Source organism: Halichondria panicea, chromosome 13 (genome assembly GCF_963675165.1).
Source record: "Halichondria panicea chromosome 13, odHalPani1.1, whole genome shotgun sequence".
NCBI classification, from domain to species: Eukaryota; Metazoa; Porifera; class Demospongiae; order Suberitida; family Halichondriidae; genus Halichondria; species Halichondria panicea.
In genome coordinates, this window is record NC_087389.1 from 6,219,562 (window position 1) to 6,240,090 (window position 20,529).

Below are 20,529 nucleotides of genomic sequence, written 5' to 3' on the forward strand. Positions count from 1 at the left end.
TACAGCCACACACCACCCACTCACTCATTGTTGCAATGCAAATAATTATGGCAATAATAATGGGAAATAATTATCTGAAAATTGGGTAGTATAATTATAATAATTTATATAGAGAAATCATAATAATAATGAAACTGATAATTACTATAATAATCATTATTAATGTCCAACGAGTTTACTTGCACATTCGTGTGGCCACACCAACTCGGCAGTTTTCATGACAACCAGAGTAACCTTGCTGACAATAAGTCTCTGTCGACCTTTGACCTTGTGGAAATTGATCGAACGAGGGCAACCTTGTTGGGTGGGTAGGGCTAAGCACCTGCCGAGGAGGGGGGCGGGGTCTGTGTCTATAGAGACTAGGTATTGCATAGTTACCATTTTGAGAGTGACTATTAGTTGTGTGAGCATGCTCAGTAGAAGTGGGTCCAAGGTACGGGGGCGGTACTGCTCTGAGGTGGGCAGGAGAGGTGTGGCCAGCATGTTGGGAGAGGGGCATGACACTACAGGGAGAGGACGATCCCAATAGGAGTGGTTGAGAGGTGGGAGTTGGGGAAATCCCTAGCTGTAGTTGTCTTACTGGTGAGGTGCCTGTGTTGATAGCAGGGGAAGTCCCCCGATGATTAGACGACATCCTGAGGTGTTGTGGTAGAGGGGGAATTTCCATAACAGGCGATATCCCTAATTGATTGGGTGTGGTCCTTGGTAGCTGTGGTGGTGTAGGGGAAATCCCCATACTATCGGGAGTTCCAAGTCTATAAGGTGACTGAGTGGTTGTCGACGGTAAAGCTGTCTCCCTATTGGCCACTGAAGGAGTGATACCACCCCCAGTCCAGTTAGGCAGGTTGGACATAGGGAGGGATGCGGGCCGCTGTGGTGGTAGGGAGAACCCAGACTGAACAGGGTAGGCCGGTGTAGAGAGAGGTGCATTGCTGAGAGGTGCAGTGGTGAATACTTGTGGTAGCAACGATTGGTCGAAGGGGTTACCGCTAGACTTTGGAGGAGGGGGGACACTCACAATGTACCTCTGCCCAGTTCCATCGCTGTGAGGGGGCGTGGCTGTCCTGTGGGATCCAAGGAAAGACCCACCATTGTGAGGGGGCGTGATTGTTGTTTGGGCTCCAAGGAAAGCTCCATTGTTGTGAGGGGGTGTGGATGTCATGTGAGGGGGCGTGGTTGTCCTGTGGGATCCAGGGAAAGCCCCATTGTTGTGAGGGGGCGTGGCTGTACGATGAGTAGAATGGTGACTGAAACTCATTCTGGGATTGTCTTGTCTTGAATCAACCGAGTATCGACGTGCACTCCGTGTGTTAGACCACCCCCTCTCAGTAGCGCTGGGTGTTTGCTGTGTGTTAGACCACCCCCTCTCAGTAGCGCTGGCTGTGTACGCGGGACTAATAGTATTGACACTGTTACCACTGGTGAAATGTTCTGTGTTTAACGTATCGCCATTGTATGATAGATGACCACTATTAGACAAGTTTGTAGTTGGAGGGGTGACCATTCTTTGTTGAGGTAGGATGGTGGTGGGAGGGATGACCATTCTTTGTTGAGGTACAGCAGATGGTAGGATGGTGGGACTCAACTGTGTTCTGGCAAAACTATCTGAGCAACTTTGCACTCTGTTTCTGTATATTGCATTATTGCTCACATTCTGACTGGTTCCGATTCCATTCTGACCAATTCCATTCCGAGTATTAAGAACACAACTTGTTGGCATTTTTTGGTAGTTTTGCTGAAACAAATTTTGATTCTGTCCACTCAAAGCTATGCCTTGTGTAGCAGCATTGACACTAGCCCTGGCAATAGATGGCTTCATCCACGGGTTAGATGAGTTTGTGATTCCCAACTTAGTACCGGTCATAGTTTGAGGCAATGCTGTTAACTTTTGAGGAGAGTAAAGGCTTGGCTGTGTCCGAGTTGCTAGTGGCAACGATTCACTTATGCTAATATTAGTCTTAGTGTTCAGTTTAGTAGTGTAGTCAGTGCTGGTCTTGTTAACAACGCAGTAGGGGGTCACAACAGCTGTCTTCTTGGTTCTGAATACAGCCTGAGGGTGGGTGGAGGATAACACACACGTCCCTCCGTTAGCAGAGTCTCTTGAGAAGCTACTGAGCCTGTCAGGGCTTGAGTCGTGTGGAGTGTAGCCTCCATGGTGCACTGGCAGAGTGGAGACAGTGGCATGGTGCCCTGTTACATAAGATCCAGGTCCAGTGATATCGGGTCCAGCAAAATTAGAACAAGTAATTTGGTGCCCAGTTCCAATTACATTATGTCCAACAATATTAGATGCAGCAGGTCCAGTGGAATTTTGTCCACTCACACTGTTAGGGTTAGTAACGTTGTGTCGAGGTCCAGCAACATGGTGTCCAGTGGTATGAGGTCCACTAATAGTGTGTCCAGGTCCAGTAGCATGGTGTCCAGTGGTGATATTGTGAGATCCAGCAACATTATGTCCAGTGGTATTACAGGTAGGTCCAGTGGAATTGTTTTCACTAATATTGGGTACAGTTAAACCAGTGATATTATGTCCAGCAACATTATGTCCGGTGGTATGAGGTCCAGCGGTGATAGAAGACACAGCGTTTCCAGGCAATAGTGTAGAGTTGTTAAAGTGCAGCTGGTTGCTGGTTGAGTGTAGTGGGAGGTGGGCAGCACTTGCACTCTGAACTCTTGACAGTGTAGAAACGTTTCTCTGAGTTTCACTTCCAATATTATCCAAACTGGATGTCATATTTCCCATTGATAGTGTCATATGATTTACATTGTTGCTTTTTCCATCACTAATCGATTGTTTCCATGGCGAATGATTATTACGTGACAAAACACTCGTCTGTGGGGGAGGTATCAAAACACGAGATGAGTCCGACGTACGTGTAACCATGGATTCGACCTTTGAGCTTTCGTCCGTATCCAAACCAAACAAATTAGGATTTAAAGAGTGTGGTGTTTTCTGAGGATAGTAAGATCTAGTACTTGACAATGACGGGTGAGGAAGAAACAAACGTTTGTCCTCCATGGTAGAAGTAGAATGGGATCTATATGGCCGGATATTTGGTGGGTTAGATTTGATAACTGGTAGTGTAGAAATTTCAGCCGAGGGTACCACTATAGGTCGCTTAGCAACTAAGGGTTTCACTAACGGTTGAGTCATCGTAGCCAGAGTTCTTTTTTCTGTATCATTGGTCGTTGGGCCCTTGGTCCAATTGTCAATACATAGGATGGGCTGGGGGTCATAGTTCGTGGATGTGGGTGGCTCTGTTGTTGTCGAGCCACGCCCCTTAGAAACGGGTATTTCGGATGCCGAAAACGAACGAATCCATTTTGGTTTTAACGGCACACTTTGACTGAGTGTATGTCCATTATAATCACCAGAAGCTCCAAGCTGATTAGTCGCTGTAACTCCGTTAGTGGGCAGGGCTTGAGAGGGGGGTGGTCCGTTAAATGAGGGGGCAGTCTCTTGTGGACAGACAACATTAGTAGGGGGAGCATTGTTAATATTGGGTGTTGTCGAATCAATGAAAGTACCACTCGATGGTAGAGGATTATTTGACAGAGTGATATTACTTGAGATAATCGGACGAGTGTACGTTGGAACAGTTACTGTTGTGCTAGTCAAATTGTTCGGAATTGATTGAGTTTTTGTCGTTGCAGAATTTTTTGAATATTGACTCTTATCTTGCCCGATAGTACTTTTGCTTTCATGTGAACTTTGACCCCGTAGCGGCAGGGGAGAACAGATCATGGGATAGACAGTTGCTGACGAAGCAGACTTGGTAGTGGACACTTTAGACTCTCCTTGACACACAGAGGTTGTGGTGATAATAGTATCTTTGCTAGAGGTGTGACTTACAATAGTGCTTGTATTAGCAGTGCTTGTATTAGCGACATTATCTTCTCGACCATTACTATCTCCCGTCAACATTGTTCTCAGTCGAAAGGTCTCAGGCGACTTCGATTTTACGATTGTATTTTCATTTTCAATATTAGACAACTCTAATTGTGAGTTAGTTTCAGATTCTTCATCGTGATCGTACCAATCCATCTCCGCCTCCGGGCTTGAGGGGGCGTGGCTAGAGGGGGAGGGGCTAACAATGGGTGGGTACTTGAACATATCTTCTGGTGGACTAGATGGCAGCTTGGTTCCCGTGGAGATGTATAATAGGTGGGCGGCAATGGGTGACAGAAGAGGTATGGAACACGGTGGGAAGTGTGTGGTGGGCGGAGGGGGTGGGGGGTACGGTGGTTTCCATGACGATGCTGTACCACATGAGCGTTCCTTTTTAGCCGCTTTTCGACTTTTTTCCGATTGGCTCCGCCAGCCCTCCTTGTTGCTAACGGTTACGCCGTCTGATTCAGCACTTGAGGAGGCTACTATTGTTAATTTTTTAGTTTCTTCGACGGCATTGTTAGAATTAGAGTTCAAGTAAATATTAGGTCCCTCTGTTTGATCCTGTGTCATCGACGTTTGTTCTTGCCCTCGATTATCCGCTAGGGGTGGTATCACATGACCACTGGTTACTGTTGACGACTGCCCTCGATTATCCGCTAGGGGTATCACATGACCACTGGTTACGGCCGATGACTGCTCAGCAGTACTCGTCCTTAACAGTTCAGTTGTATTTTGACCTCCGCCAGGCTGAGACGATTCATTGCCTTTTTTCTTAGGTTCTCCTGAGACGGCCATTTTTGTTTGATCTTGTTGGCACCGTGTCAGGGAGGTAGTGAGGAGTTGAGATTTGAGAGAGTCGACAATTCCTTCCGCCATTTCTGATAATTGTTCTGTAGTTACCGTGGTTACACTTGGTTCCATGGTGGGCGGAGTCTTGGATAGACCGCTCAAAGCTGATTGGTCGCCACTTGTGATGGTGGTGGGAGGGGCCATTGGATTAATTGGAATCAGATTTGATGATTTTTGTGAAGCATTGAAATATAATTGAGCTTGGGCAGACAAAATAGATGATTGAACTGGTTTGGTGGGTTCAAAGGTCACAGGAGATGGTTTAGGGGGAGTGGTCGAAGTTTTATCGTCTTCGTCAGAATCCAAACAAATGATTTCGATTGGTTGGTTAGGATTAGTGATGACAGGGGTAGGAGTTGGTTTACACACTAGCATTGGGGGAGGGACTGGCAACATCGGAGGGGGGGTGGGCGTTGCTAGGATACCAGGTACAGAGCTGCAGAAGGCGAGAGGAGGTACATCAGTGCATGTCACACTGCACATAATAATTGTATAAACCAATCAGGAGTTCATGATATGTATCTCTACCGTATTACTGGAATATTTTGTGGGTGAAAAATTTTTGCAAATGAGCCAAATCAGTAAAAAATGTGACCCTTTGCGATAACCATTGCGTTCTGACAAGGATAGTGCATGTACATGTACATGTAACTAGTAGGTTTTGCAATCTTATTATTGCAAAGTGATAAATGCTCGCATATAAATTATGTGTTTGATGCTCACAAAACGTTCTAGTAATACGGTATATAATACTAGTGTTAAGTAAAATATAATGAACTCTGGACACTGCATTAATATGTGACAGGCTCTCAGAGGAAGCTATAGTTGTGTGGCAAGGCTTTTGCTTTTTTGTATGGTGGATTTCGACTAATCATAGAACTAGCTTGTAAGCACATCATTGGAAAGGAAATGTTGAGAGCACCAATCACACACCCACACCACACGCCCACACCACACACCCGCACGCACACCTTGGTAGTGGAGTGTTCTTGGCTTGCATGGCTCTGAACTCATGAATGGAAGCGGGACCATTCTTAAGTGCTCTCAGTTCTGCCTGGAACCCGGTGAGGGCTTGGTACTTCTCCAACTCAGTCATACGTTCGTTAACACTGTCTACGAGCAGCGACTCATGCTTAAAGGGCAGCTACAAAGGGGTTAAACATAACACAGTAACACAGGGGTTAAGAAACAAAGGCATGCTTAAATTATAAAATTACGTACATTATATTATTGAGTAGACATTAATTAACAGTATTTTTATAAAACTGTGCTGTTCGATTATTCTAGATTAAATACTGGGGGGGGTGGGGTGGTGGGCGTTCATTTTGTTAACTGAGGGGTCAGGGTTTAATCTACGAGTGATTCAATACAATTGATATGAGACACTATTATTACGAGGTACCTTTGTTAGCAGCTGCCCGCTCGTGTAGCACAACGCCATGAGGACGGGATCAAACAAATAATCGGGAGCGAAAGGTGAAAGGTCACGGCTCGGAGGTAAGGAAGTCTGCAGAGGAAACAACACATTAGCGTAATACAAGCGAGGTTATATCAACACAGAATCTGGACCACCAGAACCTTAGTTACGTACAGAGCCAACTCCAGTACTCTAAATATGGAGACTTATAGTGTTAAATAGAGCATCTTGGAACGTTTAGCTTTTTTTTTTCGTTGGTCCAGTAACGTTTAATTTTTGAAAGCTTAGACCTTTCAGATGGTATTTCATGATGTCATATGATGTCACTGACGTACCAGAGGTGCGGTGAGGCTGATAATGTCCTGTGTGGACAAGTGCCTCTCAGGTTGTAAGTGATCCACCACTCTATCTGTAACCATGGGAAACAAACGTAACAACGTAACATCATATATAATTATTTAAATTACATCTATAACGATACAATATCAGAAACCATAAACCGGTAAATATGACAATTTATATTCAAAACTTTGTAATCGTATCAGGAAAATCAGGAAAAAAATGGGAGAGTGAGGGATAGAACCCACAGCCTTATCTACCTGCCCCCCACTAGCAGCTGGTGGCCTAGACCACTCAGCCACCGAGTCAGTAAATACAGTTAGATCCAATTAGTGAACCTTTAGGTTGGTTACCCAAAATAAGATAAAAAAAAAATTAAGCCATAAAAACGGGTCCATTTCTAACAAATCGCTAAGCCTATATATGTATATGGCTGACGTTTTTCCTTCAATTCATTCTAAAGCAAACACATCATTAGATATGTACTCAAAAAGCAAGTACCAAATTCGGAAAAATCTTAATCAGAAAGCAATCATTGATCTAAACAACCCTTATCTAGGCCACACCCACATACCTGACATTCCCTGCTTTGATATCTGCCTATCGTAGATCTTCCTCTCCATTGTCCCATCGCACACAAGACGATAGATATAGCACGGCTTGGTCTGTCCGTAACGATACACACGACACACGGCTTGAGCATCGTAACAAGGGTTCCAAGATACGTCCAATACTACCACACGATTGGCCCCGATAAGATTGATACCAAGGCAACCAGCTCTGTACGTATGGAGGGGGGTATGAACAATTTGTATCAATAACAAGTGAATAATATAATTGGAATTTGAATAATTCTAGCACAAAATTACTGGCATAATAGTAAAGGCTACAAAACGCTCATACGTGGCTGAGGGTCGTATATCCGCCATGTTCAAATATACAGTTCATTGGCTATAGCTCACTCTGTGGAGAACACTAATACCCTCACACCCACACCACCTAACCCTCACACCCACACAGCACCCCTCACACACCCACTCACTTTGTTGAGAGCAGGAATACCCAGCAGTCATTGTTTGAGGGGGCGTTGAAGGCAGTGATGAGTTTGTCCCTCTCCATACTACCAGTGCTCCCATCCAGACCTGTGGGGGTGTGTATGAGGGGTGGTATGGGCGGGTGAAGGTGTGTGGAGTGGTGAGAGGGGGTGAGATGTGAAACTTATTTACTGGGAGCCACAGTTTACGTAGTACAGCGCACTAGAGACTTACGGCAGTAGTGTTTATTCTTGGTCCAGGTCAGGTTCTGATACTGCATGGCCCCATTCCCAGTCCCCATGCCAGAGTCTGGTATTGGAACGGGACGGTGTGTGAGTATCCTCTCCACACATGACAGTGTAGAGAGGCTCTGACTGAACACAAGGATCTTGTCCCTGTAGTGGACAGACTTGTCGATGAGCTCCATCAGTACCGCCATCTTAGGACTGTGCTCTAGCTGGTCAGGCGTGTAAGAGGGAAGCTGGGAGTGTGGCTGTGTGTGGGGGTGTGGGATGTATGTGTGAGGGAGTGTGTGTGAGGGAGTGGAGTGCTCGATCGCAAATTGCTATTCAGATTAACGATATTGACCTATATAAACTTATGCCCACCCACACAACTTAAGAAAGCAACAGTGTTGACAGAATAACTCTCACCCAGTCTATTTTGCAGCTGGACTCTCCGCCGACCTTTAACCCCGAGGTAGCGGGCTTTGGGAGGCCTGCCTCATCAAGCATTCTTGTATGGGATGGGTCCTTGCCGCCCTGGGCAACCACCTCCTGGTAGTAGATGTCAGGGTGATTCCAGATCTGAGGGGAGAAGACAGTGTATAACTTCATCATGGTCAACAGCACTATACATTGGTACAATAATTATATGTTAGGTAGGCTGTCAAAGAGCTACAAAGTACATTTTCTAAAGTAAAAATGGACAATCTCAACTTGAGTTATAGACAATCCATCAAAACAAGCCTGTATCGGAGGGTACAATTACATAATTATGGACATGAAGAATTACTACGATTGAGCCGATAAAACACCTGTGTCCACACAGCTGGTGGCTACTAACCACCTCTTAGGGCTAGTTTACTACATAACAGGCAATGTGTGCTCTGAGTTGAGACTAAGATTGAAAATATCGACCAGTTGCATGAATTCGGCTTCTCTACCATATCCAAGACAACACACCTTAGTACACACAGCAAATGCCTTCAGTGGACCATTACTGGCTGAAACCCCGCCCCCTTGCTCAATCAGCGACATGTTGTAGTTGTAGAGAATGCCCTGTACTTCAGACGGCCTCAGAAATAACACATGCTCAAATTTGGGGGGTAGGGTAGACTTTAAAATTTCGTGCCCCCTCCGCAAGACGAACCCCTCGAGGAGGGAGTGCAGAACATGAGATCGATAACGCATTAGACGCACATCCTGTTGTGTGTGGGCGGGGGGAGGGGCTATAGTTATACAGTGGCTATTGTGGTGGTCTGCTTATAGGGACACCACAACAGACAGTAATAGTTACAAAAATCAATAATTTTTATTCACTAATTATTGATCAACCAAGGCACACCCACACCCACACCCACGCACAGAGCACAAACGTACATTAGGGGTGGAGTCAGCACACTGGCCATTTGTGATTGGACGATCAAAAAGGTCAGCAAATTCTTGTTTAGTGCCGAGATACTTGGGCCTCACAAAGTCCACCATACACCAGTACTCAGTGAGGTTGTTCTGGAGAGGGTAGCCCGTCATCACAATGCGACGTCTGTATGTGTGGGCGGTGTGTGTGTGTGTGGGTGGTGTGTGTGTGGGGGGAGGGTTGGGTTATGATATACTGGTCATAGAAAATTTTCATAACCTTTTTGTACAAATGGCCGCTCGAAAAGGAGTACTAAAAATTGTCCTCCAACCTTTGCTAGTGTAATAATCTAAGTAAACTTTGCTAAACCTAATTAACCGTTAGTAACAGACAACACACGGACACACCCATAACTAAAACCACGTCACATCAATGAAGTTTTGGAGATAAAGAGGTTAGGGCCCCAGATTCTGATTTATACATCGTCTTGTAGCTCTATCAAAGTACGAAGTCAACCATACACCATTTTTGTGCAGTCCAAACCAGGCTTTATACATAAATATTAATGTTTCCAAAATTTCAGAGAAAACACAAAGACCGTACCTCGTTCTGATTCGCTTGAGTGCTTGTGAGATGTTCGTGACATCGTTCTTTATCCTGTGTCCCTCGTCACACACCACAAGGTCAGGTCCGGGGTCACACAGTGCTCGCTGTATGCCTGGGGGGTACAATTATTATTACGATAGTGAGAGAGTATAATTAATTCAATCAACACAACAATGTAAATATTGAGACAGTGTTTTTCATAATTATTTTACCGTATAGCTAGTGGTTTCCGAGGAGAAAAATATTCGTGGTTTTCGTGGTTAAATACTAGACCACAAATATTACCCAGGAATAAAGCGACCTTGCATGTATACCTTATATACCCTAGTACTAGACTAATCATTTTGCTGGTGAAAAACCTTTGCGAATGAGCCAAATCAGCAGAAAATTTGACCCTTTGCGATCAAACTATTGCGTTCTGGCAGGTTTTGCACATTTTATTGTTGCAAAGTGATCAACACTCGCAAATTTCACAAATGTTTGATGCTCGCAAAAGTAATACGATACCTGCATTGCAAGCAGCAACCACAAAAAAAAGTCCACGAAGTGGCTCAACCACCAATGTTTTGCCCCCCCCCCCGAAAAGTACCTGCTATACAGTACTTTGAGTATTACAATGCTCTACGCTACTCTACAGCTACCGTATAAAAGGAGGGGGGGGGTTGATTTGGAGTGATCACGTGGCTATCAACTGACCAATCAGAGCGTCCATTTCCTTCTCCGTCTCGTCCAGGTTGATTGTCTCGGCTTTGGGTGGAGCATTTTTACGCCTCTTGACGGCCATTTTATTGCCAGCCAGCGAAGGAACAGACAGTGAGAGCAGGCGAAACATCTCGTATCCAATCAGTATGACTCCGCCCACTTCCTGCCAATCCGTGATAACCTATCAAAGAAAGTTGAGTAATTATTGGAATTTTCTAAATAATCTTAGACCTGAAATAGACAGTTGCTCAAAAGTTACCCCTAGTGACATGACATCACAAATAGATCACATGACCAGCGTGCGTGTACCTTGACCCTTGATTCCATGGTTTTGGTACTCTCTGATAATAGAAACAGTCCAAAAGTTCGATGCTGAGTATCAGGGGTCAATAGTCCGGTCAGGTGACTTGATGAGGGATTCTGATTGGCCGGCAGCCAGCGGTCAAACTCGTTGACCCAGTTTTGCAGTGTGTTGACTGGCACGACACACAGAGCGTGTTTAGCCGGAGTGTAGCGCATGAACACATCAATAAATGAAATAACCTGCAGAGAGAGAGAGAGAGAGGGGCAAAGAGGACGTTCAAAGATGCTCTAACCAGTAAACGCTGGGTCTTCTTGTGTATTTAGAGAGTACTAGAGTCGGCTCTGTAACTGTAACTATCAACGATTTTCAGATAGCTTAGAAAGATCTGGCATGCTCAAATCTCAAATTTGGAAAATGGGCCATCATTTCTCATTTTGGGGAATAGCCATTAATTCTAATATGTCATCGGAAAGGCCTCTCTCAAAGCTTTCAGAAAATCCGTAAGTTATGGCAAGATTATATGATAGAGAGAGAGTATCGAACGTAGGCATACTGTACATCAGATGTATGCGGAGAGTAGCATGACTTCCTGTATCTGTCACAAGCTTGGAATTTGCACACTGATCAATCCAAATGTGGGTGATGTAATCTACTATTTCAAGCTTGTGACAGATACAGGAAGTCACGCTACTCTCTGCATACATCTAATGTACAGTATGGCTACGTTTGATACTCTCTCTCTATCATAATAATCCTCTTGGTTATGGCCAATCAAAGATGCGTCTAAATTATGCACAGCAATTTTAGACTAGTATAAAATTATTGCACGATCAAGAGTGCCCCACCCACTCACTTGTAGGGTTTTGCCGAGTCCCATGGAGTGAGCCAATATACAACCAAACCCAGGTGATGACGAGTATCGCCCCAGGCTCTCTATGATGTTGTCGTACAGAAACCGAATACCTCCAATCTGGAAGAGAAAAAATGAAATACAAGGGCAGACAAAACACTCCATTCTTTGAGTGGCTATAAAATGACTTCTGGTGACCCAATTTGATTACTTTTGAGATTTTCTGAAAGCCTAAAAGAAGACCTTTCAGACATTGTAATTACAAAGTTGGAACAGACAAGCATTTGTGATTTCGATTGATGACCATGGGCCAATGAAATTGGGCCTAAAATGAAATATTTTGATATAATTATATTTATTTATCATAAATTATATGCATGGTAAAATCCGCTTTCAGCTTTCAGAAAACCACACAATCCTTGAAATCAAACAAGTTATTGAAGGGAAAACCAAACAAAGGTGGGGAACTTCTGCATTATACTAGATATTAAAATGCAACAGGCATTAATAAATAATTCTGATTGCTCCATTACCACCACTAGCCCAGCCATGAAAGATAGATTTACCAGAGGCTATGAGAATTTCAAAGTGTTTACACCTGCCTGAGGTACTAATCCGTGCCTAATTAAGAACTCACCCACACCCAGGCAACCATTATCTGATTAGGTGAGACCACCATTGTACCTCCTATCCAGCATTTCACAAAGCCACCAAGACACATATCCTTACTTAATTCCTTTGATACCCCAAAGAGACCACCTCCATGCACTATTACTAGGAAACACAAAACTAAAAGGCTGCAAAAACTATTTTGAACAGTACCATGCAATAATAAGAAACCCACCTGATGAGGTTTAACGATCCTGGCCACTTGCGGTGCAAGGATGACATCAGGTTCATTCACGTTATGACTCACATTCACAACCACTCGACCATCTGGGCGTGGCACTGTTGGGTCCTCATACTTCCTGTGTAGCACTTCCCCTCTAGTCGACGTTGGCTGACCTCCGACCTTTAGCGGAGGAGCTTTCTTCTTAACTGTATCAGAATCGGACCCGGAGTCAGACTCAATAACAATAGTGTCTTTTGGTGGTGACGTTTTATTGGATAAGTCGACTACGACCATCTCGGGACTACTGTGCTCTTGTGAGGCTAGTGTGTGTGGTGGGTGGTGTGAGGCTGTGACGGGTGTGTGCGTGTGGGTGGAGGGGGAGGTTATGCTCTGCTGCAGCTCCAGTCTTCGTATCCTCTCCATCTCCGCACTCTGTGCTATGCGTGCCTCGGGGTTGAAATCCTCGACGCTCTCATAATGTGTGCGTAAGGTCTTGCGTAGACCAGCAGTATGTTTCTTTCTGTCTCTACGTCTCTTCCTTGACTTGGCCACCTTGACAGTGCTCTCTTCTTGTCCACTTACTCTCTCTTCCTCAGATGGTGGCTCTTCATCGCTGCTACTCGAGTCACTCCCGTCGCTGCTACTAGAATCGAATTCCTCCACTTGACTATCCACGTCCATTATTGACACTTGCGCAAACCTTCAGAACAAGCTTTGCAACACTACAATAGAGCTACGCAACAATCTAGCTATAGCTAGCTCGTAAACAGCACAATGATTGATATGTTTGAGGTCGACCACGTGGCTCGCGGTGTTAATTTTTAGGCTTGTTCCCTTAACGATCTTTGCCATTTTAATGTGATAAGTCAACAAAGATGGAGGTTCCGCTAGAGCAGCAAATGAATGAAATGTAAGGCACCCATGTTATGCTATGCCTCGCTAACTATATCCTCTGACTACAGCATGTCCCAGCCGGGCGTGACGGGTGTACTGTGCACAGACAAGCAGGGACTGGCCTTAGCCTGTGAGGACTTGTAATTTTATGTCGTGGTAATTTATCGATCAAAAATTGAGTATCTAGAACTTAGAGTACAGTAAGACCTCTATTTAAAGTGACATGTAAAATATACACTATGTACGCAAAACAAGAACTTATATGGTACTATCACCTCGAGAGGCTGTAAAGCCTATTTGTGTGACCTTCTGCATTTGGCTTATTGATTGATATTTAATGGGCGAAATATCCAACTGTTACATATTCAGAGTGTCGTCTCTTGAACGGTACATCAATCTAGTTGCTTTATCTGATTTCATAGTAGGCAGGCATGCTATCACTGTCCCCCCCCCCCCTCCCATACAGCCCAGGGCAACCTAAAGCCGGAGGTGGCTGGTCTGGTTGCAGGCCTGGCTAGCAAGGCCACCAAACTCAGACATGGAACTGGAGCTGATGACATCCCAGTGGTCTCCGTGGAGAGTGATGCAGGGTGAGCCCCTGTAGTGTAAATTGCATCGTCACATAATTATCCTTCCTCCCTCTCTCTCTAGTAATCTACTGATAAGATCTCACGGGAACTCTACCCTCGCTATTCACAAAGTATAGAGAAAACTCATGCTCTAAATTATTGGGACGTTGTGATGTGTTTTTATGATTTATTTGTACCAGGTGCATAAAATTATTGTGCAAAAAATGTTTGTTAGGTAAAGATCGTAGTGGTTCAATCCGCGGCTTTACCTCGAAAACTACATTAATTGAGTGGGTGCCGTCATAATTATAAAACCACAAACAGTGAGCTGTGTCAGCTGCCCCACCCTCTTATTCTAGACAAGGCTGAGACTTACAAACTGAAACAGTTCCTCAATTATTGCAAAGGTTGAAACACAAACACACACACAGTAAATTGTAAGCTATCACAAGTGCTAAGTGTTAGCAAAAGCAAGCACAGGTCTGGTCATTGGGGTGATCTGCACAGAGGAATGAAATTAATAAGCTGACATTATTTTTACTTCAACTTATCAGCAATATATCGTATAGTGGGTATATTTCGAGGGTATACATATTCGCAGAAGAAAGACTTTCGCGGATTTAGTTTTCTTGGAATAGCAGCCTTTTTGCAGCATGCTATTAAATTCGAGGGTATAAATGTTTGCAGTACATTTATACCCTCAAAGTATACCCGCTATGCGGTACATTTAATATTAGCATCATGTCAAAAAGCTATACTTAACATAAAATTATGCAAGGCCCATAACAAGCCAATTACATATACTATAGCAGCACAATAATTATACAACTGTGATCACAAGACAGTCATGTGACGTGCGTACCATGAATGCAGGTTCTCTCAGATCGAGTTCCTCCTCCTCGTCTGAGTCATCACTGCCATCACGGTCAGTGAGGGGGATCAGGTGACGACGATACCGGCGCACCCTGGAGAGAGAGGGGAGGGGCACAATATTCAGCATAGTATAAATATTGGGTTTGAATGCGATGTTCTTTCGATTGTAAATTGGCTAAATTTTTGCATAATTGAAACGCAAAAAGTGAGCATACAGCATGCAATTTCCTATGTTTTGCATGCAATTTGCAAAAACGCAATCAGAGTTAGTAGTGTCATTCACAATCCATTAACCATGTATGGTAGTATAGGCAGTGCTAGTGTGCATGCATGCAGTGTGTACTGTGCTGGTTATTATCTACATCACTCTATCACATCACATCACTCTAACTATGAAAATGAAACCTATTTGTAAATGGGAATGATCGATAGTGATGACCACCCCTGAATAAAAGCCAACTGTGATCTAAAGGTCAGGTCCCAAATGAACAGTTGTGCACAAACAACCCATCAACAAAAGCCACCTCTGCATATACATGTATATAAGAGCCAACATTTGTTCCCCAAAGGTGTCTGTTATAGAGGGGGTTCTCTATACATGCTTATCACAAATGAATGGGAATAATCTACGTTACAAATCGGGATTTGAGTATACCATATGAACAGGATCCTTCTAAGCTATAACAATTATTTGCCCAACTGAATTTCTTCATGGCCTAATTCAATAAGAGAGGAGATGGGACTCACTTCCTGTATCTCTTCAATGCTAGACAGAGGGCCAGGGACAGGAGACAGCAGACCACACCCCCTAGAGGGGGTACGATGTAGAGAATGAGTAGATATTTTTGAGGGATTCCCCCCGAGGAAGGAGTGGGCGTGATTACATGACTGGAGCTCGTGTGAGAATCAGACATACTGGTCGTTGAACTACGACTGGAAATTGTTGTGTGAATAGAATCAGACACAGTGCTCGTACTTGAATGAAACACAGTGCTCATAGTATGGGAACCAGACACAGCGCTAGTAGTATGGGAACCTGATACGGTATTTGTATGGAACACAATGCTTGTAGTTGGTGACTGGGAATCAGACAGTCTCTGTGTTTGTGTAGACATAGTTCCCGACCCAGTGGTCTTGGTTCCATTTTGAATGGGTGTGCTGGTTCCAAGGCGAGCTGTGTGCATGCTGGTTCTTGATTGAGGTGTGTAGGATTGTCCACCATTGTTACTGATTGTAGTCAATAGCTGATCAAATGATTGACTGTGTTGACTGGTGAGCATGAGGGAGGCATGTGAGGGAGGATACGAGTTAGTTCTTTGTGTTTCATTAAACATCGCTGAGGTTTTATCGGAGTAGCTATTTGTCATCTGTACAAACCCTGCAAGTGTGTGTGGAGCATCTATACATGTACGTATAATACTTATTTATCGTATAAATGTAGACATTAATTTTTAGTATAATTATGAAGATCAATCAGCACAGCACACTACACTATACATTGCTAGCCATACCTGTTATACAAAGTAGCAACTTCAGAACATCTACAGTAGAGAAATAATCCATTTTTCACACATGCAGAAAATTGATTGACTTTGCACTAAACAATTGTCATGTGATAATTTATGCTGTAATGGCTATAATATTATGGACAACATTGATTGATAATGACATTCATAAAACATATTAAATAGTATAGATGTACATATATAATAATTATTAAATAGGGATGAATTGATACAGTAGCTAGAACTTATAATTCTATATAATTATAGAGACGTCAGTTTCCAAGTTGTGCATTTGACGTGGTAACAATCTCCACGGGAATATTGCGATTAGATCGACATCTGGTCATCTGAAGAGCACAGCTCACTTCTTGGTGATCTGCATTAGATTGAACGATCACACGCTCGCACACGCAGAAGACGATGTTTCCCTGAATGAGGAGTGTTGTGGAGAGATGCTGCTGATCTGTCGAGAATGGTTTTTGAACACATCGAGCATCACGCGTGTAGTTGAGTGCAGCGTTGTCCTGTGAGTGTGTGTGTGAGTGTGTGTGTGTGTGTGAGGGTGTGTGTGTGAGGGGGTGTGCGAGGGTGGGTGTGGGGAAGGTTAATACTGGGATATGAAAATAATTTTTATTAAGGGAAAAATATCAAAGAAACCAATATCTCAACAGCAAAGACAGCAAAGACAGCAAAGACGAGGTGTAACTAGTTATGATTCATAGCTATAGTAACTAGAGCACTGAAGTGCTAACCCTCGGCTGTTGACATGAATAAATAGTAATGTTACTTTTATAGACGGGTAGTAATTTTAGCATTTTCAGATTTTTTTCTGTTTTTAGGCCAGGGTACTGATTTTGGTGGATTTGTAGGAGTGTTCAGTTATGCTAGGGAACATTCAGCTACATACTTTCCCACACTAGGTCCAATCCTTAACTTATATAGACTGCAGCTGTTCCCACACTAGGTCCAATCCTTGATTTATATAGACTGTAGCTGTTCCCAGACTAGGTAATTACCCGAGGTGTGCGTGGGCGGCCACGGGTATACATGTAGTAGTTGTGGACAGCTGAGTCTACTCACCTGGATGCCATAGCACTGCGTTTACAGCATGGATAGCCTCCACACAACAGTTTTAATAGTGGAAGATTTCGATGTTAGAGCTTCATTGTCGTATAAAAGCGAGCAAAAGCTAAGAAGCACAGTTGAACTTGCATGTTTGCTAGCTCTACATGTGATCTTTATTCGAGGTATATCTAGATCTACTAGGTTGTTGCATGTGACGTTCCTTTGATTGTGACTTGTGAATTATCGCATAATTTGCAATCATAAGAAACGCACGAAGTGAGCATACAATTCACAATAGTTAGAAACGCAATCACATTCTCAGTCCATTAGCCTCTGCATTCTAAACCTGATATATGCTATATATACTCACGGCCATAATATATTCCAGGTCCGGTGTTTCACAACGTAGCCCTAAATTGCTGATGGTGCACTCCCTCTCCTCCTCTGTCACACAGTCAGCGTAGGGTTGGAAGCCGACCAGCTCTGCAGAGAAGGCCAGGCCTATGATGGTGCCGTTATTAGTGATCCTCTGTGCAATGGCCGACTCGACAGCTGGGACCACATTGAATGTATCTAATCTTTGAGAGAGAGAGGAAATGTTGCCACCAGTTACCTGCATGTGGGGGGGGGGGTAATGAAACCACTGACAGCCATAAGATACACTAAAACATTTGAACGCCTATTTGACCCCTAAAAAGGTCAGATTGGCAACCATGTTTCGTACACAACATATGTGGCACAGAAGAAGTAAACAAACAGGTTTATAATAATGAGTATAGCTATAGTTCCCCGTAACTATAGATTCTTGAATACACATGATGTAGTACTCTAGAAATTAAAAATGATGTCTAGATCAGTTAGATCATGGGCTTTCGGTATGGAAATCCTCCTCAGCCCTGAGTATTGGGGAACTATGACACAGAGATGCCTCGTGCTCATGATCTATATGACCTCATCGTTGTGGAGTTATTTTAAACTCTCACACACATGATGTGTATAGGTATACATAATTATTGTAATATGAACGTGACAATGGTGCATTGTGGCACCCTCTGATGCAGGTAGACACTTACCAGTTCTCTGTTTTCAAGAACTTGGATTCTATTCATTAATTCCTGTGTGTGTGGGAGGATAGGGTATCAGTTACATGTGCAATGGGGTGTCTTTGAAAGAATGCAGGAAGATAAACCACAAAGAATGTAAACATTCATTTAAGGTACATGTACATGCACATTACACAAAAATGTCGAAACAATGTACTGCTACAAGAAAATTATTATCAGTTAAAGATTGTAACAGTGATAAGCAAGGTAGCACCTCGATGTCATTACCTGAACTTGAGGACCTGTACAGGAGCGAAAAAATAGTGGGTTAAAAGCAGTGGAGTACAATATGCCATGAGAAGTAACAAAGACAATGGAAGTGTCTCCATTCATCAGAATAATGAGCATCAATGACACGCTGAGGGTCAGTGTCTATTCAGGATGCTTGTGCACACAAGCTGTTAATATATACATCCTGAACACAGATCTGATAATAAACATTGAAACATCGCAAAATCAATACTATTTTCAGCTTTATACACAGAAATCACATAATTTATGGGTTTTAATTTTATCTTAGAAACTGGTTTTTGACAAACCTAAAGATAATTCTCAAGGACAAAGTATTGCTGAAATGTCAGAGATATAATCATGACAAGCACACACCCCACACACCCACGCACACACACACCACCCACACACTCACTTGGGGCACAGTTGCATACTGGTATAACTTGCAGCATCATCATTACGGCCAACACCAGTGCTGCTATAGCAACCAACGAAATAAAAATGAGTAGAGCACACAAAGTAATCCACAAGCAGGACCGTCCACCATTGCAACCAGTACACTCGGTCTCCTTGGGTTCATCCATACTTCCCTGTAGAGTGGTGACGCCGACGTATCTGTTCTGCTCAGTTCGAGTTAGCGTAGCATGTCTCATTTCCGTGGCAGCAAACTGGTCTGCATACAAGACATTGTTTTGTTGGTGAAGGTAGCCTGGCGATGTGTTTTCTCTTTGCTTGTCTGTCACGATATCATATTCATTAGGTGGGTCCAATTCTCCAGGGCTTGTGTAGTCGCCCTGTGTGTGTGACTGTGTGTGTGGGGGGGTGTGACTGTGTGTGTGTGTGTGTGTGTGTGTGTGTGTGTGTGTGTGGGGTGTGTGCGTGTATGTTTGTGTATGTGTGGGGGGAGGGAAAAGAGGGGCGGAATTTGAGTTATGTTGATAACCACAGTCTCTACCCAATGAACCACGGAATTCTTAGGCCACATACATACACACGCACAACCTTTATGATATTTACCCGCCCACTTCACACCCTCACATACTCCCACTCCACACCCTCATGCACACCCACTCCACACCCTCACACACGCTCACTTGCTGAGTCAGGTACTCTTTATGTTCGGACTGAGCCACATCGACAGACGTGTACAACGGTGCTATCCCGCCCACGCTGCTCCCGTTATCAGTCAGTCTCTGCAGCTCTAGCGGAGCGGGGGGTTTGTTCATCGTGCTTGGGGGTCAATAAGGTCAAATCGCTACTACCAATATACCAGATCAAAGAATTACAAGGAACCAATCACACAATCTTCAGTTGTAGAATGTCTAGACCTCAGTAGTACGTACTGGAGATGGGTACTTGGTATATAGCCTATAGTGTTATTGTGAGGTGGAGAATGGGATTGTTAGAATAATAGGTTTCCGAACATTGTGAAGCAAAGACTCAACAGTTTAGATAACAACACGAATGGAATCATGATATAAAGACGAGACAAAATAGTAAACATTTTGGACAGTGTGTGCAGTATTTGTAGCAGCTATAAGATCTTGCCTCACACATCACACACATCTCACACACATCACACATCACTTATCACACACACTCACACACATCTCTCTGATTGCTTACCTCAAAGCTGTAGCCTTTGATAAAGATTTAATTACTTCTCAATCAAAACAACACATTTCGTTGCGGTTTTCTAGTGCTCAACAGATCCGGATGTATTCATGTATCCACCATCAAACTAATCTAATTAGCCTCGGATATAAGACGTGTCAAAGCCTTGGGCTCGGATCTAAAGGCCCACAAAAACTTTGAGTCGAGGCCATGCGCAGAGCCGTAGTAACAAATTTTTTTTTTTTTTTAACAAAAATGGCGTCGCTCAGTGT

General features: G+C 43.7%; 4 protein-coding genes across 4 annotated transcripts; 1 reads left to right on the top strand and 3 right to left on the bottom strand.

Moving 5' to 3' along the window:
• Nucleotides 1-52: 52 nt before the first annotated feature.
• LOC135347092 (mucin-2-like) lies at nucleotides 53-13,219 on the bottom strand. Its single transcript, XM_064544969.1, has 15 exons — nucleotides 12,416-13,219; nucleotides 11,575-11,691; nucleotides 10,727-10,960; nucleotides 10,412-10,598; nucleotides 9,713-9,827; nucleotides 9,133-9,295; nucleotides 8,716-8,955; nucleotides 8,185-8,337; nucleotides 7,766-8,024; nucleotides 7,540-7,639; nucleotides 7,072-7,277; nucleotides 6,494-6,567; nucleotides 6,144-6,248; nucleotides 5,713-5,885; nucleotides 53-5,177 (listed from the first exon to the last, which is right to left on the bottom strand). The coding sequence occupies exons 1-15, from the start codon at nucleotides 13,082-13,084 to the stop codon at nucleotides 176-178; spliced, it is 7,797 nt and encodes a 2,598-aa protein (XP_064401039.1). The 5' UTR covers nucleotides 13,085-13,219; the 3' UTR covers nucleotides 53-175.
• Nucleotides 13,220-13,236: 17 nt separating this feature from the next.
• LOC135347103 (ragulator complex protein LAMTOR5-like) lies at nucleotides 13,237-14,106 on the top strand. Its single transcript, XM_064544980.1, has 4 exons — nucleotides 13,237-13,313; nucleotides 13,366-13,427; nucleotides 13,764-13,887; nucleotides 13,949-14,106. The coding sequence occupies exons 1-4, from the start codon at nucleotides 13,279-13,281 to the stop codon at nucleotides 14,001-14,003; spliced, it is 276 nt and encodes a 91-aa protein (XP_064401050.1). The 5' UTR covers nucleotides 13,237-13,278; the 3' UTR covers nucleotides 14,004-14,106.
• Nucleotides 14,107-14,238: 132 nt separating this feature from the next.
• On the bottom strand, nucleotides 14,239-16,379 carry LOC135347101 (mucin-2-like). Its single transcript, XM_064544977.1, has 4 exons — nucleotides 16,251-16,379; nucleotides 15,487-16,117; nucleotides 14,729-14,831; nucleotides 14,239-14,365 (listed from the first exon to the last, which is right to left on the bottom strand). The coding sequence occupies exons 1-4, from the start codon at nucleotides 16,300-16,302 to the stop codon at nucleotides 14,321-14,323; spliced, it is 831 nt and encodes a 276-aa protein (XP_064401047.1). The 5' UTR covers nucleotides 16,303-16,379; the 3' UTR covers nucleotides 14,239-14,320.
• On the bottom strand, nucleotides 16,289-20,426 carry LOC135347100 (uncharacterized). The gene is made up of 7 exons (XM_064544976.1): nucleotides 20,270-20,426; nucleotides 19,738-20,011; nucleotides 19,059-19,449; nucleotides 18,641-18,654; nucleotides 18,383-18,424; nucleotides 17,680-17,922; nucleotides 16,289-16,768 (listed from the first exon to the last, which is right to left on the bottom strand). The coding sequence occupies exons 2-7, from the start codon at nucleotides 19,867-19,869 to the stop codon at nucleotides 16,517-16,519; spliced, it is 1,074 nt and encodes a 357-aa protein (XP_064401046.1). The 5' UTR covers nucleotides 19,870-20,011; nucleotides 20,270-20,426; the 3' UTR covers nucleotides 16,289-16,516.
• Between the last annotated feature and the right edge of the window lie 103 nt (nucleotides 20,427-20,529).